Here is an 18491-nt window from a genome sequence, read left to right on the forward strand (position 1 = left end):
TCCACTTGGCTTTCTGCTGTGAGCACAGAGGCTGTGTTTGAGCTAGCCTAATTGCTATAATTAACAAAATTAAATGGCTCATTGTGTTTTTATACAATTCCACCCACATTTTTGAGGAGTTTTCCTGTTGAATGAGTAATCCTACTGTTGAGACTATTGATCGCAGGCCCAAATGGAGTCTTTCTGTATGCCCATTTCTAGGATAGCAACTGGACCAGACATAGATCCAGAAAGAAAGCTCTGCGGTGGACAGTGCAGCCTGCTTGAGTGATCAGGGGAGATTCAACCCAACCTCTGAGATCACTTCACAGCCTGAGACAGGCCAGGGCCAGAGACTTGGAAATGGAGGTATGGTGCAGGGGGTGAGTGGGCGGTAAAAGGAAATGGTCCTTCCTCAGCCATGTTGAAATGCCTTAGCTTCAGATGGGGAAGAAGGGTGTTATGAGTCACAAGATGGCTAGAAGTAATAATTTTGATTGTTTTAGAAGTGACACTGGACTGTTGAAGATAAATGAACATGAGTTGATCTGCATCCATCAGTGAGTTTATAGGAACAACTACCTCAGATCAGCTGTGTTTTAACCATGGACTTCAAGCATCCTCTGAGCTATATTTCTGAAAGACAGTCTGAGCTATTTTTAAAAAGGCTTTAAGGAATTCTCTTTAGAAACATAAAAATGCAGACATCTCATCCAAACTTTATATAGAAACAGTAATGGCTAATGGCAAAGATGTATGCAAGTGCAGGGGAGCATATATTTAGTCTAGAAAATGGTTCATTAAAAAAAAATGGATCCTTGTCTAAACAGTGTGGGAGAACCTATTCCACTCAATGGCATTTGGTACATTGAAAAGCGAACATGTAGCCTTACACAATCCTGCTAAGAACACAAGAGTTTTTCTTGGCTCGATTCAACAAGTTGGAAGAAACTGAAATGATTCAAAACTATCCTATTCAACTGTTTAAAAGATGAAAATTTTAGGAGTGATTCAGGTTATTTAAGCTCAAAGTGCTAAGTTGCATCTAGGTATTTCCCATCTTATAAGTATGTGGATGTCTTATAGACATTGACTGTAAGCTTGGGCTGAAAAGGAGGAGAAAAAAGCTTTTCCACTTAAATTCTTATGTCAGTAACACACCAGTTAATATGCATGGAAGAGCAGTATATACTTCATCTTTTTCATCTCTGTTCCTTTAGTTGTGTGTGTGTATATATATGTAAAATATACATGTGTATTATATATACATATATAACATATATGCATGTCACAATATTTTAAAAAACAGTCATTGAGATTTCAATGATTCCCAATCAATTTTAAGTGGTCAGTGCTATCACCTCATTTATTCATTGGGCAAACTAGATTGTGCATTTAGGAATTAAGCATACATATGTCATTATACATTTATCTTCAGGTTATCTTTGTATTTTATTGTGCTATTTTATTGTGCTAATACTTGAATTGCGTGTTCTTGCCAAGTCAGTAAGAAATCTATTTCATTTACTGGGTTCGCGGCATTATCATAAGTGGATAGTAACGGAGTGTCTGCAAAGTCAGTGTTATCTAATGAGACAGCACATAGTTAAGTAGGACAATGTTAATGGCCAAGAGAATTTAAAGTACAGTCATTACGGGGGAACCAAACTTTGATTTACAAAGAAAACATTTTTTTCCTCCACACAAATACTTAAAAATCTCAGTATGGTTAAATATATATGTTCTTTAAGCTTAAATATGGTTTCATTTCAAAACACTAATTTGAAAGTGAAAAAAAATGTTTAACATTTTCTGTCTGAAAATTTTATGGTCCTGTGCAAAAAGTGAGTGCTAACAGCAGGACCCTCTCCTCCCCCTCAGAGAATCCAAGTAGACTCAGGCATGGGAGGTCGGGTCCCACAGAGGAAGAATCCAGCATTTCCAATCTATATGTTAACCATAGCATGTTCTTTTTGGATTTTCCAGTTACTGTCTGTGAAGAGTTTCATGGCAGATTGAAAATGAAATCTCAGGAAGAACTAAAACACAAAGACAAAAATCAAACTTTGTTCCTTTGTACATTGACAATATCTTTTTAAGTCCTAATACTTTAAACTCTCTGTTATCTGTGTACCTAGAAACTAATAACGGTTCTCATCACCACACCATCTGAGGACAATGAAGTGATTTTCTGAATCATGGAAAGAAGATTAGGTCACGATTTTCCTCGGAAGTTAATGGTTTTTTTTTTTTTTTTTTTGGTTCTTATAATCTTCAGAAAGTTTGGAATTTATGGTGGAAATGTCATTTCCTTAGCAAGAATTTTTGACTAACTGGAACACCAGTCTTCAAGTATGTTGGATAACAGAGTATTCACAGTATTTGGGAAATCACTGAGAAATGCAAACGTCTTAGACCCTCCTAACTGTATTCTTACCTCCAAGACAAAGCGCAGAACATCATTGTTTATTCATACAGCACTCATTTCCATTCTTCACATGTTAAATGAGGGATCAAATTGAGAAATAACTCAGGACTTACATGATTGAGGCATGGTAGGGCCTGCTGAGTTTGTGTTGATCGATCACTCTATCTGTAATCTGGTATTTACTCATGGAATCAAAGGTATAGTTCAACTGAGCCATTCAATTTCCAAAGATCATCGATTAAAAGTTTTCTTGGAAATAAGGAAGCTAATAACTCATGGTCCTGCACAAAAGTGAAGAATTTTTGCCAATATAATCATTTTTTTCCTTCTACAATGGGGGTGCAATGTTTTCACCAATTGCTGACAAGAAGAGCATCTTCCTGGGCCTCTACTGGCGACTAGGCAATCTTTTCACATCCGAACAAGAGGTTATTATTTTTTAGTGGAAATCTTGCTTGGAGGATCAAATCATGGAGTACTAGGAAAATATGTCTACTGATTAAAAAAAAAAAAAACAGCTATTTTTAAAATATTGCTCTGGGGCTTTGTACCAAAGGAAGTCATAGGTTGAGCCCTCTGCCATTTCCTGTGGATGTGACGGGGACAGCAGTCTCTATGACATACCCACTACAGCATACAGCAGGTGGCTATTGAACATGACTAATTTAAGTGGATTGTACATTCCAAATAACCGAATAATTAAGCTAAACGGACTTTTTCTCTTCTCTCCCTCTCTCTCATCTTTTTTTTTTTTTTTTTTTTTTTAGTGACTTGACTAATAGTTAATATATAAGTTGGGTTAATATAAAACCAGGGAAGGAAGTTTAAGACATCTTCCACTGTGGTCAGATTTGTGAGAATGGATGGATGAAAGTAATCATTTATAGCTTTCACATCCTGGGAAACATTGGCCAGTCTTGACAAGCCCTTTCTAGTTAAGCTGATTCTCTTGTCACCTGATATTCTGATAGCACCCCTGGCCAGGTTCCTGGGGGCACCAACATTGCAAAATTGGGTGATCTTGCAAGACACAAGCGTTCTCAATGTGCTGAGGCAGGCTGACGAAATTTGTGGATCAGTTTCTGACATCCCAAGTAATTATGATGCTTAAAGTATTTTAAACAATTCCAGGTCTATAAAAAAGGTGATGATGCCTATATGTATACCCTATATTTTTATTACAAAAATATTGAAATAATCCATGAGTTATTCCACTCTGCACCAACTATAAAAAAATACTATCAAAGTTTGACCGGCACTTTTAATGCAACAAAAAGCACCATGACCGAGGACACTGGGAACAGAAAGCAGGGAACGTTTACTTGCTGTACGGAGGTATTTAAAACCCAGAAGTTTGTTGTAAGAGTGCAACTTTACAAATGGTTCAAATACAAATCTTAGCTGGATCTAGTGATAAGCCCTCAATCAGTTTGGAAGGTTTTCTCATAGCATATTCACTGCATTGTCTGCTTATACTTACTAAAAAGTGTCCCAAAGCCTCTAAAAGACACATCACTTTGACCTTGGATTGGGGGGGTAGTCTGTACACAATGGGGAATGTGATGGTGTGCTCTCACGTCCACGTTTGGGGGGCTCATGCCGCTCATTCTCTGGTGTTTGGGACTTCCACGTCAGTCCTGTGGTTGGATGCTGTTTGGCACTAGGAGGGTGTGGCATGGCATGCTCCGTAGCGGTCACACAGAGCCACGCTTTTCTGCGTCTCGAAACACCCAGTTCAGCATGTTTCTCTCCTGCCGCTCTGCACCTCCTTGCCTCTGTGAACTGCGGCAGGCTGGGAAGTCAGATGCTCATTTTTGCCTTGTTTCCCTGCTTCCTCTTCATGTACTTATTAAATTTTTGCAACTGAATACTGAACCATGATTTTCATTTAATTTACATCATGAAATCACTGAGCTCCTTGGTCTTGTCGAAAGCCATAGATGTGCTGCATAGGATTTCTGTCAGAAAGGATGTTCTCGACTGAAATTTAAAATAAAAAACAAATCCTGAAATGTGTTGAAAATGAACCATTCCATTGATTCGAATACATATGTAAACGACAGTTGAGTTTGCTGTCTGTGGTAGGATTTGCACGCATGGTAGTGATTTCCAAATGAGAATGGTCTATGAAATTCTTTTCTAAGTAGTACTATTTTTTGTTTTGTTTTGTTTTGTTTTGTTTTTCTGGAGTCTTGAAGGATATATTCTCTCTCTCTTTGTTTTTATATTCAGAATCAGAGCTTTGCATCTAGAAAAGAAATCATCTAACCTATTTTGACAGAGGACTGGTGCCGTGTGTGTTAGCATGTGTGTGTATGTGTGTGTGTGTATGTGTGTATGTGATTGAATATATTTTTATGCAAAGATCAGTTAACTCCATCAAAACAACCTATTGATTGGAGACAATGTTTTCCGTGCTCATAGTACCCTCTGGTGGACACGCTAAAAGTGGGCAGGAGGGGCTGGTAGCAACAAGGAGTCCTACTGAGCAGGCACGGTTCGGTTCGATTCTTTCCCTTCAGCTGCTCTTTTGAAAGGAGACCAGCAGCAGGTGGTCAGCTGACGGAGGGTCCGACGAAGCACATTACAGCCCGTTGCCCTATTCTAGGACAGTTTCATTATTGCCACGGCCCTGCTGTTACCCCTTCACTGGAGGTTGTGGCTCCTCCGAGGCCTTCTATTTTATAAAGTGGTTTCATATTCCAACCGCTCCTGAATAAGGGCATCATCTTTGTACTGCAGCCTTGGAGGAGACGGGGAACATTCAAAGGCTAGAATGGCCTTTCGAAGGCTTCGGTCCAAAACGTGTCTCTCCCACGCCGGGTACCTATTCCTAAACAGGTCAATTTTAATGACAGATTCTTCAATCCGTGGTGGGCGAGAGGATGGTGTAGACGGGGCAGTGGGCCTCACCTGAAAGACAGGTACGCACCCATCCCGCTCTGCGAATTTCTGGTCGCGGTCGCTGGCGACGCTGCGGTTGTTAGAGATGGACCGGAGTGTGCTCGTGGCCACTTCTGGAGGCAGAGTGAAGGCAGCGACTGGGTCCTCACAAGCACAACTTGGTGACTGCCCAAATCGGGGTCCATTGGGGTGAAAGAAGGCATAGTACATCAGCATAAAAACGACGCCAGTTAAAAAGCTGCTGAATACCACACACAGCGCTGGGATGGCAAACGCATCTGCAATCTGGGGAGCCTTGTAGAGGTACCAGAGGGCACTCAAGGCTGTATTTTCCAATAGGATCACAAAATAGTAAATGAAGAGCCTGCAGCGTGTCCTGCCTTCCTTGACGTTGAACCAGCTGAAGATGTAGATGATCCCCACCACCATGTCGAACACAATCTCTTCCCATTTGGTGATGCAGAATTCTGTCTCACAGTGGACGATCCAGAAGGTCATGATGCACCAGTGGAGGACGATGAAGATCCCAAAGTACAGCTGGAAAACCGAGGCAAAGAGGGCGAAGGTGATGACTCTGGCGGCAATGGTAAAGAAGTGCCAGCAGAACTGGATGACAACTGCCATGTAGCTGATAGGCTTCTTGTCATCTCGAGAGTCCCGGAGGGCCTTCTGGTAGGAGGCCAAGGCCCAAGCCAAAGACACAAGGGAGGCTGCTGCTGTGAAACCTACAAAGGCAAAAAGGAGGACATTCTGTCAAAAGTGAGATGCAGTACTGTCCTCTGAAAATAAGGCACGTGGTACTGGGGGCTTGGGACAGGCTAGCTGTGACCTCAGCAAAGCTCTTTATTTCTCGGAGTTCTAGCTCAGATGGGGTTCCCAGTGTCTGTCCTCTGTGGGCCCAACCATATGGAGAAGTCATAACATTAAGTGGGAATGCTGCTCATAACACACATTGGGGTGTGGGATCAGGAAAGCAGGTGGGGGCTGAACTTTCCGTGTATATGGTGGAAATAGATAAACTTAGCAGGTGGTTTTGTGGAATTTGAAAATGACCATGGACTGGAGGTTGACACACTGGGTTGCTCTGTCAACTCTGTATGACGTTGGACAGTCGTTAAAACTGGTGTCCTCATTTAGAAAGGGGATGTTGTGCAAGGTTCCTGACAGCTTTGAGGTTCTATGGATGAAAGAGATAAATAATCACTGGAAACATGAGGGGCTAGCTGGTTTACCTTTCTGCTTCTAAACAAGAATAAATGCACTTCATTCATAAGAGAAAGTTTACTCTTCTTACAAATAAGAACAGGAGGCCATAAAACCTCCTTGGCAATGTTTCTTGTCTTACCTGGGATGTAGTTTGTCCTGCTATAATCTGAACATAATACTTCCTGTAGCTTTTGTCTGTTCCTTACTGCTCTTCCCTTAGAAGAAGGTCTGTCTGCACCATCACTCACCACTTACTCTTTTGTAGGGGGAAGATTGTACTTCTAGAGAAGTGTGTTTACAATTTTTGGGAAAGTAACTTTTATTAATTCCCTCCACTTTTCCTCCATCTGTGGTGTCTGAAGCATCACTTGGTTGGTCCAGACATGGACTTGGTTTACCTGAAAACACACTGGCTTCCTTTGGGAGAGAGCTCGTATGGAGAATTCACTTTGCCACAGAAACATTAATCAATCTGCATACTACGCAATATGCTGTGACAAGACTTTTCAAGACTAAGAATAGGTTTTGTGTTTTAAGGTCCAGCTGGTTTTCCTCCACAGATACTAATCATAACCAGGCCACATTCTAGTCTTTGGAAGAGAAGGGAAAAAGTAGAGGAAGGATTGCCAAGAACTTGTGGTGGAACTGGTACTTTGCTTTTATATTTTGATAGAGAAAATCTGTTGTCTATGATCCTTGAAAAATGAATTGGAAAAAAAAATTACTCTTGTGGGAACGAGGCACACTAATTGATGGAAAAAACAGTCAACCTCAACAATCATTTCTTACACATTCTCCTTGAGTGAGGTGAACTCCAAAAGACAATATTGACAAGAAAATATTTTCCAATGGCCACTTCTCATTTCCACCCCCAATCAAGCTAGCAGAATGCACACATCTTACTCTGGATCTTTCTGGCCAACACAAAAGTCTTCCATTATCATAATTCTCTAGTGGTTATGGCAATATTTTAAGTCAGTTAGAGATCAGGACACAAAGGAATTTTTGATAATATAATTTCTTTTCTTTTTCTTGTGCTTAAAAAATTTCTCTCTTTTGTTGTTGTTGTTATTTTTAATGGTAATATAATTTCTATGGGGTGGAAAACCCTGACATCAGTTGTAAAGCAAATTTGGAAGTGAAAAGAGAAGGTAGGAAGAAAAATTAGGAGAAAAAAGGTGAGACAATGGGAAATAAAGGTCATGGAATAATGACTTTGAGAACCACAGTCTTATTTTCAGTTTAGAACATAAGAACAAAAGGTGGTGCTATTTTAATCCCAACACCTTTGAGTGGCATAGGAGCTGCTCATGACCTCGTTCTTTATCTGTACCATCTTTTTCTGTACCATTTGCTCTTTGGATTGTTCTGAAGAATACCGTGTCCTCCTCGTGTGTGTGTGTGTGTGTGTGTGTGTGTGTGTGTGTGTGGCACCCCAGCGTGGAGACGACACGGAAAACCCCTTCCTTTTCAAACCCCATGCTCTGGGGACCGTGCTCACGCACAGCGCCATCTTCAGGAAGATGGCTGCATTGCTGGTCAGGTGGATAAAGCATGAGAAGTGGTCATAATCCAGATGGTACCAGTTTTCACAGGCAGACCTTATTAAAGACTGTTTTTCAAATCAGTGACAAATAGTAAACAAACAAACAAACAAACAAAAAACCTTACATACACAGCATCATAAGATCATCTGTTGTCTCACTTAAAAGAATTGGAAAATTGGCTTAGTCCAGATTCCCCTGTAATCTTCACCCCTTTTATTGCATGTCCTAAAAAAGTAAGTAACTCAGCCTGCTCCTGGACACTCTAGGAACTTGGTAAGATAATATCCTTGCAGTAGAAAAGGAGAAATTTTCTATTAGCTTTGCTTTCTTTGTATCTTAAAATTTACAAAGTCGATTTTTTCCTATAGCCAAGGCAAAGTTCATGTCTATTGATGACCATCTCTTTTGTGAATTCTCTGCTTTAGCAACAATTAGAATTTCCCTGATTGATTTTATTTTCCCTCTTCTGTTTAACAATTAATTTTTATAAGACAAACATATGCCTGATGAGAAAATATGGGACAATCTTAGAGTTATTCTTTATTACAAATTCACATTACCACAAAATGCTTAAGTTTTTGCTTGCTTACACAACTTATATCAGCTCAGTTGCTTCAAGAAAGAGTCCCTCAGAAAGGCACTGCATTATTGTTAAAGTAGAATTCTCTGGAACTTCTGGGGCTAGCACATAGAACTCTAAGTACCACTTTAGCTAACAATGTATATTTTAACTTTTTATTTGAAAATAATTTCAAACTTAACATAAGAATTAGAAGAATTTTAAGAAGTAATTGAACACCTATGTACTCTTTGTCCAGATTATCACTTGGCCTCCTTTGCTTAATCTCTGCCCACCCCCGCCTTTTTCTCTCTCAACCATTTGAGAGTAAATTGCATACATCATGACAACTATGGCCTGAATGTTTCTGTCCCCTTCTATTCATATGTTGAAATCCTAACCCATAAGGAAGATGGTATTAATAGAAGGGGCCTTCCTAAATTATGAATGGGATTACTCCTTTATAAAAGAGGCCCCTTCGAGCTCCTGATGCCCCTTCTGCCACCTAAGATTACAATGAGAAGTCTTTAACCCAGGAGAGAGCTCTCACCAGACCCTTCCAGTACCCTGATCTTAGACTTCCAGCTTCCAGAACTGTGAGCAATATATTTATGCTATTTATAAACTACCCAGCCTATAATATTTTGTTATAGCAGCTCAAAAGGGTTAAGACAATGGCCCTTTACCTTAAAATATATCAGTGTCTATATTATGAAGAGGTATTCTTTTAGATAGCCACAGTAAATTTATCAACTGTAGTCAATTTAACATTGATATAATACTTTTTTCTTATCTTCTGTATCCACTATCAATATTCCAGTTTCATCAATTGACTTTAACAGTGTCCATTATAGGATTTTTTCCTGTGGTACAGAATTGAGTCTGGAATCAGATATTGCATTTAGCTGTCTTATCAGCTTAGTTTTCTTTAATCAGGAATATTTCCACCAACTTTTTTTCTCTGCCTTTTTGACATTGGCATTTTTTGGGTGAGTACTATACCAAAAAAAAAAAAAAAAAAGGTGTTCTTTGTTTTGGATTTGCTTGTTTCCTCATGAACAATTCCCCCCACACACCCTTAAGATATCAAAATAATAAGGATTCTCTCAGCAGTTCCAAGAAGTATAGGATGTGTCCCTCAGTATTTTGCTTCAAAATAATGAATAGCATATCAGTTACAAAACTTCATTCTAAAATCAAACTCTCAAAACAGCTATGAAGGACTCAGTGAGATTCTATTATTTATTAAAATGTTAAAATAGATAAGACCTCAAAGCTTATCTAGTGCAACGATCTCATTTTATAGAAAAGAAGCCAAGTCTCCCTTAGAAAGGTTACATGATTTTCCCTCTTTTCTTCCCAAAGCTTGTTTCTGATGAAAATTTTCTTTCTACTTCAAAGCTAACCCCCTGCTTCCTGGAGAAAAGACCCAGTCAGTTATTCTCCTGTGTCTGTATACCAGCTTTTCCTCCGCAGGAGCTACCTCCCTGGGGATTACAAACTCCTTTTACCCCAACAATTGTCCTTCACTTGACTGAATCTCTTATCCTTTATTTCAGACTTGTTGTTTTCCCGTTTTCCTTCTATTTGTTTCTTGTTTCTCCTTTATCTGCTCATCCTTGAGCTACTGGCATTGGTTGGGATGTTGCTCCTGGGCCTCATCCCCTCGAGGCCCCTCCCTGAGAGATTCCCTGCTCTCCTGCATCTCCACCCATTTCATCCACCTCAGCACTCAGCGAAACCATCCCTGCACTAGACTTCTCCAACCCCAGAGCTGTGCGTCTGATTATCTCCCTGAGAACCCACAGGCCTACAGTCTGTGTGCTTCGTGTACCCTTGATCAGATGCCTCAGAAAACTCTGGCTGTAGATGACAGTGCTTGCTTTCTTGTGGAAAGAAGACAATTCTTCTTCCTCTATGCCCCTATTGTTAGTGTAATACCCTTCTCAGAATGCGAGAGAACATGAATTTTTGGGTAGGCTGCCACAGTTCTAAGAAGATGATTTTGTAGGCACCTTGACAGACTGACAAATAACCAGATTGTAAATCCATCCAAATCCAAGTGTTCACAATATGTGCCATTCGGTTGCGTTGCATATGAAGGGGTCCAGAATAAACCACTGCGGCGTAAAAATTATTTTGAGCTGAAGGCATTTGAGTTCCTGGAATCTCTTATCTGCCTAAAAGCAGAGCATCTTAAAAGAACTTGACTGTCATAAATGCTCTCATCCCCAGGAGCAACTTGAATCTTCTTGGAGAGGAGAAGTTGGCACCACACCCAAATAGACTATCACGAAACTATTATATCTCCCATCTACTTTCTTAAGTGCTTTACCATTCCAAAAGTCTTTTGTTTTTCCATAAATGCCCTTTCTCCCCTGCTTTCAAGAAGTCATTTGCTCTCCCAGAAGTGTCCCCTACCCCCTCCATCCCTTATTAAGATAAACTCCAAAATCTAATGACCTCCTTGGGGTCACATTTCCCTGAAAACTCCTGTGTGTATATACATAATTACATACATAATTTACATATTTATACACATGATTACACACGTGATTATATATGTAATTAAATCTGTATTTTGTCTTGCTAATCTGTTTGTCGATTTAATTTGCAGGCCCTCAGACACAGAACCAAGAGGGAAGAGGAGAAGTTGTTCCTTCCAGTAAACCCCTGCCACTGAATTGAGTTTAGCTGACCCCAGGTGTTTTGTTTTTATTTTCTCATGGCAGCCCAAAAAATTGATCTGACTTTGAATAAGATAATTCAATGACCATAAAGTCAGGGTGACAGTTTATTCCATCATTTTGAGCTGAATATCTATATATTTGGATACGGTTTGGTAAGGGATGTAATACCTTTGGAAATATAATCCAAGAGTTTTCTTTAAAAACCTCTAAATGGCGTGGGGACTACTTCTAGCTTCCAAGAACTGTTATAGACATTGCTTAGTAATTCAGAGACTAGTTCCTCAGAGGAAGACTGAGGTATTTTTCCATTTTGAATAAAGATTTTTTTCAGAATGAGGATTTTGAGTCTAATACTAGCTAGTCAGCTAATTAGCATTTCAAAGGAAACTGATAGAAATCAATATCGTGTGGTCCAAGTGAACAACAAAGTTTTTACTTTTTTCCCTCTTTTCTCCTTACTTTTTATATATGTCTTTTCCCCTACTGGTGTTTCCATGTCTCTTTTATGTCCTCTTCCTCTTCTTTCTTCTCCTGTCAGTCAGTCTGTCCTTCTCCCCTGCTTTGCTTCTGCTTTGTTCTTCTTCACTTTTTCCCCCCATTTCTTGGGGGAACATGACATGGGGTAGAACTATTTTTCAAACAGTAGTTGTATTTTTAAACAGTAGTTGTATGAACTAAGGTTTGATGTTGCCCAAATGTAACCTTCCAACTATTCCTAAAACTCAAATAAATTCAGAATGAGAAAGGAGGTTACTCTATTTCAATGTCCATGGTCTGTTCTACCTGCTTGTCTCCAGCCCTTACTCTGAATCCCAAGGCTTTGATTCAAATCCAGATTTGCCTTTAAGGAGTTCCCATTGAAAGGTTTCATCACTGATAACTTTTTTTTGTTTTAATAATAAGTGACTCATTTTCTTATAATTTTGCTCTAAGTTGGATCTAAATGTAGTCTTTTTTTTTTTAAAGATTTTATGTATTTATGTTTCAGAGAGAAAGAGAGCACAAGCAGGGGGAGCGGCAGGCAGACCGAGAAGCGGGTTCCCTGCTGAGAAGCCCTATATGGGACTGGATCCCAGGATCCTAGGTCATGACCTAAGCAGAAGGCAGAGGCTTAACTGACTGAGCCACCCAGGTGTCCCCTGAGTGCAATCTTTTTTTTTGTTTTTTTTTTTTTTAAAGATTTTATTTTATTTATTTGAGAGAGAGAGACAGTGAGAGAATGAGCGAGGAGAAGGTCAGAGAGCGAAGCAGACTCCCCATGGAGCTGGGAGCCTGATGTGGGACTCGATCCCGGGACTCCAGGATCACGCCCTGAGCCGGAGGCAGTCGTCCAACCAACTGCGCCACCCAGGCGTCCCCCCTGAGTGCAATCTTAATGACAGCTGTAAAATTTTTTTCACATTTTGTTTAGGACAAAATAACAGCTTAGAGTATGGTTGATGGGGGATATGGGAGGAGGTTGTGGGTAAAACCTCACCATCTCAATTTAAACATTTCCTTTTTGAAGGAATGGAAAGAAAGGGGGCTGATATGGGATATAAGAACTTTGAAAATATTATCATGCAAGAAACTGTTTGGATTTGGGGACCTCTAGACTAGGAGAGGCTAATTCTGCCTCCTGAGTGTAAATTCATTCTCTCTACAAACCATGTTTTTTTTTTTTAAAAGATTTTATTTATTTATTTGATAGACGAAGATCACAAGTAGGCAGAGAAGCAGACAGAGAGAGAGGAAGGGAAGCAGGCTGAGCAGAGAGCCCAACGCGGGGCTCGATCCCAGGACCCTGGGATCATGACCTGAGTCAAAGGCAGAGGCTTTAACCCACTGAGCCACCCAGGCGCCCCCAAACCATGTTTTCATATAAGGTATGCCATACTCTTCTTTCAGGGCACATATCCTGGTCTAAATATATCATGTTTAATTATTTAATTTAAATTTAATTTAATTATGGTGTTGCTTGCTACAGTAGACATTCAGGTAAGGATGAGTACTCTGCCTCATTTACCTTCCTGTCCTCTAGTGCCTGGTATGGTGTCTGGTATCATGTTAAGAATTGGCACTTCAAGGGGCGCCTGGGTGGCTCAGTGGGTTAAACCTCTACCTTCTGCTCAGGTCATGATCCCAGGGTCCTGGGATTGAGCCCCACATCAGGCTTTCTGCTCACTGGGGAGCCTGCTTTTCTCTCTCTCTCTCTGCCTGCCTCTCTGCCTTCTCATGATCTCTCTCTGCGAAATAAATAAATAAAATCTTAAAAAAAAAAAGGAATTGGCAATTGGCACTTCGAGAGAGAGAAAGCAAGGCAGAAGGAAAGGTAGAAAGGAAGGGAGAGAGCAAGAGAGAGGAAGAAATAGGGAGAGAGAGTATTCCAAATATAAAGCTGGAACCACAGAGAGAATGAGCTATTCAAAAAATGTGCACAATTCTTCATTGCTCTCCTCTGCCTTTTTGCAATTTCAATCTGAGCTGCAAATGCCAAAACACTGAGAAATAAAGTCTGTACTCCTGTCGTGTTGTTTGTGGTCTGGGTGTAAACAATTCTTGGAAATCCCCAGAGAATGCTTCATAGGATTTATAGCCTAATTCTCCAGATGTAGGAGGTTCGGGGAATTGAACCAAGTACTCTAACTCTTTGATTCTTCAACAAACAGAATGAGCCTGTCTCTTTTCTCCTCCTGAGGGAGGGCAATTGCAAACCTTCCCCTGCAAAAGGCCAGCCCAAGGTTCCGGTCTCAGGGAAACACCTGACCACTGACATATGCTTATAACCAAATTGCCACTGGTAAGAAGGGGCTCTTTTATTTTTAACTTAAAACATTCATTATTATGCAAAATTTCAAGTATCTACAAAAACAGAGGGAATAATACAATAGAGGTACCGTTTCTGGAGAATCAGTAACCATCACCAGGGAAGATGAATTTGACCAGCAGGGGACGCTTCTGGACGTCCCCTTGAATCCGCTCCTCCTTGAATATGAATCTTCCTGCATCCTCCCTTTCCTGAACGTCCCTTTCCCTGTATTGACTAAGATAGAAGGCCAGAAGGCAGAAGGACTGAGCTAGAAACTAACTGGCTGATCCCTGATGTTTCACCAGCACATTTTGGAAAGCGTCGCCCAGTAGCTCTCAAGACCACCCGACCTCCCTGTCTCATCCTGTCCCCTCTCCATGCTTCAGATAAACTGCCTTGTCTCCATTCTTCACATGCTAAAAAAGACTGCATTTTCAGGTGCCTGGGTGGCTCAGTCAGTTAAGCATCTGCCTTCAGCTCAGGTCATGATCCCAGGGTCCTGGGATTGAGCTCTGCTTCAGGCTCCTTGCTTAGGGGGACCCTGTTTCTCCCTCTCTTCCCCACTTGGGCTGCCTCTTGCTCTCTCTGTCTCTCTTTTGCAAATAAATAAAATCTAAATAATAATAATAATTTTTAAAAGATTGCATTTTCTTCCTAGAGACAGGAAATGCTGGGTGCCCTCTTGAAAGCTACTTCTTCCTGCATCATTCCTTAGGAAAGTATTTCCTAGCCTCCAACTCAAATCCTGTTACTTGTCACCCAAATCCTGTCATCTTCCACTTGTTCTTCGTGCTGCACCCCAGCATACCTGCCGTCATTATATCTTCGTGTGGTCAATGACGGACATGTCTACCCAAAAGGGCTGGATCTGTGTCCTATGGCTGACCATTGTCCCTGACATCTGTCTCTCTTTCGCGTATCGGTTTCTGAAATTAGTGCATTTGTCATCCAGTAGGCGCTCTCCTATTATGTATTTGCCCATTCTCTTGATTTCACACATCTCGATTTCCCTTCCTTTCATCCCATTTTTTCATCTTGTCAATTTCAACATTTTTGATGGAAATTTAAGGTAGTTCCTCACCAGTAATTTGGCAACGGATGACTTACAAACACCACCCTTCTCAGCTACGCAGAGGAGATGATCATTTAACAATTCATACCATGTACTATTTTACCATCACTAACACAACTTTTTCTAAAAGTTCAGTCCCTAACCAAACAAAGGAGACATTGAATTTTAGATGGCCATATAATATTGATTTCCTGTCAAAAACCATGATGGTTTCCTTAGCACCTGTGAGGCTCATAATCATCAGCAAATAAAAGAAGAGCAAGCATTTTTTGGGCCCTTGCTTTGTGCACTGGGATGTGCTGGGTATCTACATCCTTTGTTGTTAAAGACCCCGCATATAGACACCCTTCCCCCAGCCATTGATTAACTAACCGCTTTCTTGCTTTTCTGTAATCGCTTGGCTTCACCCTTCCCCTGTTAGACCCTTCCCCCAGTTGTTAATTATTTAACCGCTCTTTTGCTTTTCTGTAAACGCTTGGCTTTTAGGGTGTGACACTGGTCTCCTGTTTGAACAAGATACCTTCTGCTAATAGCCGAGGCATAGGCAGGAGGCAGGGGGCCACATAGTCACGTAGGCAGGAGGCAGGGGGCCACATAGTCATCTAGGCAGGAGGCAGGGGGCCACATAGTCACGGAGGCAGGATGCATCTCTGCTGAGTAATAAGGTCCAACTCCCCCTCCTCACTCCCCCTTCCCGCCTTTTTCTTCGCGGGCGCGGGTCCTCCAAAGCCAATCCGCAAGCACCAAGTATGCCTTTTTCAAATGTTCAAATTGTCAGCCAATCAGCTCCGCCCCATCCAAAACTTGTTTGTATCTGTCTATAAAAATCCTGAACCACCCCAGCCTGGTGTGCTCAGCTAGCAGGAGCTGCTGACCACCCGCAGGCGCCTGCGCTACAATAAAGAACCTCTTGCTGCTTGCATCCTGTGGCAGTGTTGAATTCTTGGGTAAGGGGATCCGCGGGTCTTTCAGTTGCATCTAAAGTTCACGATAACACTTTGAGGTAAGTGCTGTTTTGCACTCAGGGAAACAGAGATGCAAAGTGTTAAATAACTTGCCCAAGGAGGGCAGGCAGTGGGACTCACAGATTCTAAACTCTGTCCACTATGAAGACGGGTATGGCTATCTGCAACAAGGATGTGAGGTATGAATGAGTGAAGTGAGCTCTCAAATCTCTCATGGATGACAGCATGGAGAAATGGACACAACCCTGGAACAGTGCCACCTCTTCAGGCAGCGGGCTCCCACAGGGTTTACCTACCATACCTGCTCCATCAGGCTCACAAGGACCGTATTGTTCCCAGGCTAACGGATCCCATTTTGGATTTTTTTTACAAAAAGGATCAGAAACATGAGCACTAGGAGGAAAATAACGCTTTTCTTTCCTTTCCATTTTCTGGACTAAAACAGCGCTCCTGGTTTCCCTGCATTTTCACTTGAGGAAAATCGTTTCCCAATTTCAGTTGATTATATGATCTAGAGTAGGAGGTCACAAAGTGAAGATCCACAACCAGAGTGGTTTCCTATTTCTTTAGCATGCTTATAATTTGTCTTAGTTATAGGTATAAAAGCAGTAAATCCACTTGGCTGGACTCATGTTGAATTCACATGGTCGGAAGAATGTGGTAATTGAAAAAAATGGAAAGCCCTCTGTGCTCTGATCTTTGCTGAGTACGGTGAAGGTAAGTCAGTAATACAAACTCCACTGGGTCTTGGATGTTCCAAGTCTTACATTGAAACCATTTATCTCTGTCTTAAACCTTGTAATAGTTCCGATTAAAAATATTTAAATGCTTAATATGTTTAGTTTTGGTAGGGATATGCATACTTCTCATAATCCATTCTGAGGATTTCAACTTCTTTGCAAGGCAAATTGTAAAGCTGCTAAGGTGTTGATAAGGGAAACACTGAACTGAAATTAAAAAACGTGTTTTAATATGAAAGTAGTTGAAGAAAGTTGTTAAGAGAAACAAAGTGCCTTAACAAATGTGGGAAGTTATTTCCTTCTGATCGGAAAAAAAATCCGATGATTTCACATAGCTCCATCCACTTGATAATTTTAAATTCTATTATTTTTAAATTTTTACTAATATTTCCCCAAAAGACAAACATTTTATGTAGGGTACTTTGAAAACATCTCATGCTTCATCTAGGAAAAAAAGTTCTGTAAATAAAAGAAGGCAAGAAGTCACCATTCTCTGTACAATATTACAAGTTGCATGGTTAAGTTTATACTGAAAATAAAATAATGATAGAAATTACTACTCAAAAGACATAAAATAAGTAACCTGATAAAATTCAACAGGATTGCATTTTTCTTTAGGTTTATTTTCTATCCCTTTAAAAATTTTTTAACCACCACACTATTTTTTTTCTTTAAATTTTTCTCCTTTGGAGGGTAGGAGGTGAAATGGGGCAAAATGAAGAGAAACAGAGAGGGAAACAGGGGTAGAGACAGACATCTCCTACCATCAAAGAGGGACCTGGCTGGACAACAGCAAAACTAAAATAATAATTTAAAAAATCCCAGCATGTATCAATCATTGCTATGTGACTTTGTCACAGTTATTATCTTATTTATTTCTCTCAGTGTCACTTCTTTGATGTATGTGATTTTGCCCATTTTACAGATGGGGAAACTGAGAGGGGTGAAATGATCTTATCGGGCAAATTTCCAGTGAAAAGCTAGACTGTCAATATGCTGGGATTTGTGGGCCACAAGGGTCTCTGTCACAATCATTCAACTTTGTCAGTGTAGCAAAAAAGCAGCCATAGACAATTCTTAAACGTATGAAAAACTAGGCAGTGGGCTGACTTTGGCCCACGGGCCTTCATCTCTGGGTACTCCACTAACCCATGGGCACATTTTTTAAAAGTAGCAGAGTTAAGATTTACACCCACATTTTTCAGACTTTAAAGTCCTTTTCCTTAAACTCATTTGAAATATTTTGGGCCAATCATGAGACCCAGTAATGTTGGGAACGCTTTTTTAGGTGGTTACAGGGTGAGCTACCAACCAAATGAACAGACAGAATTGTAGGAAACCTCTTGGTCTCAGTGTATTGAATGCACAGGGTGAAGTTGGGTCATGAACAAGATTTTGCTCCTGGAGTGATGTGATGAGAAGCACAAATGCCACACCTCAAATGTTTCCTCTGTCCTTTCAAGGAAAGCAGGTAGCATTTGCAAATGAAAGGGAACATGGCCTGAGGGCAGTTTGGGCTTGTCTGGAAAGGCCAGCTCCAGCATGTGGCCTGGACAGTCAGTCACACCAGCAGAAGCATCTAAAACAAGATCTTTTAGTTGTTTCTCCTCCCT

At 40.7% G+C, this 18491-nt stretch overlaps 1 protein-coding gene across 4 annotated transcripts in view; it reads right to left on the reverse strand.

Annotated features, from left to right (window-relative positions):
* XKR4 (XK related 4) overlaps nucleotides 1–18491 on the reverse strand; it is a 436302-nt gene that overhangs the window by 5819 nt on the left and 411992 nt on the right. The window contains exon 3 of one of the 4 annotated variants that reach the window (XR_006384235.1): nucleotides 3888–6036. Coding sequence is in view for 1 of the 4 variants with exons in the window: in XM_044245586.1 (XP_044101521.1) it covers nucleotides 5090–6036 (947 nt within the window). In the remaining 3 variants the exon portion in view is untranslated. Of the gene's footprint in view, nucleotides 1–1340; nucleotides 6037–18491 lie in introns of those variants that run through there. The other 3 variants (XR_006384233.1, XR_006384234.1, XM_044245586.1) reach the window with 3 other exon arrangements.

This window comes from Neovison vison, chromosome 4, assembly GCF_020171115.1.
Source record: "Neovison vison isolate M4711 chromosome 4, ASM_NN_V1, whole genome shotgun sequence".
In the NCBI taxonomy this organism is placed as follows: domain Eukaryota; kingdom Metazoa; phylum Chordata; class Mammalia; order Carnivora; family Mustelidae; genus Neogale; species Neogale vison.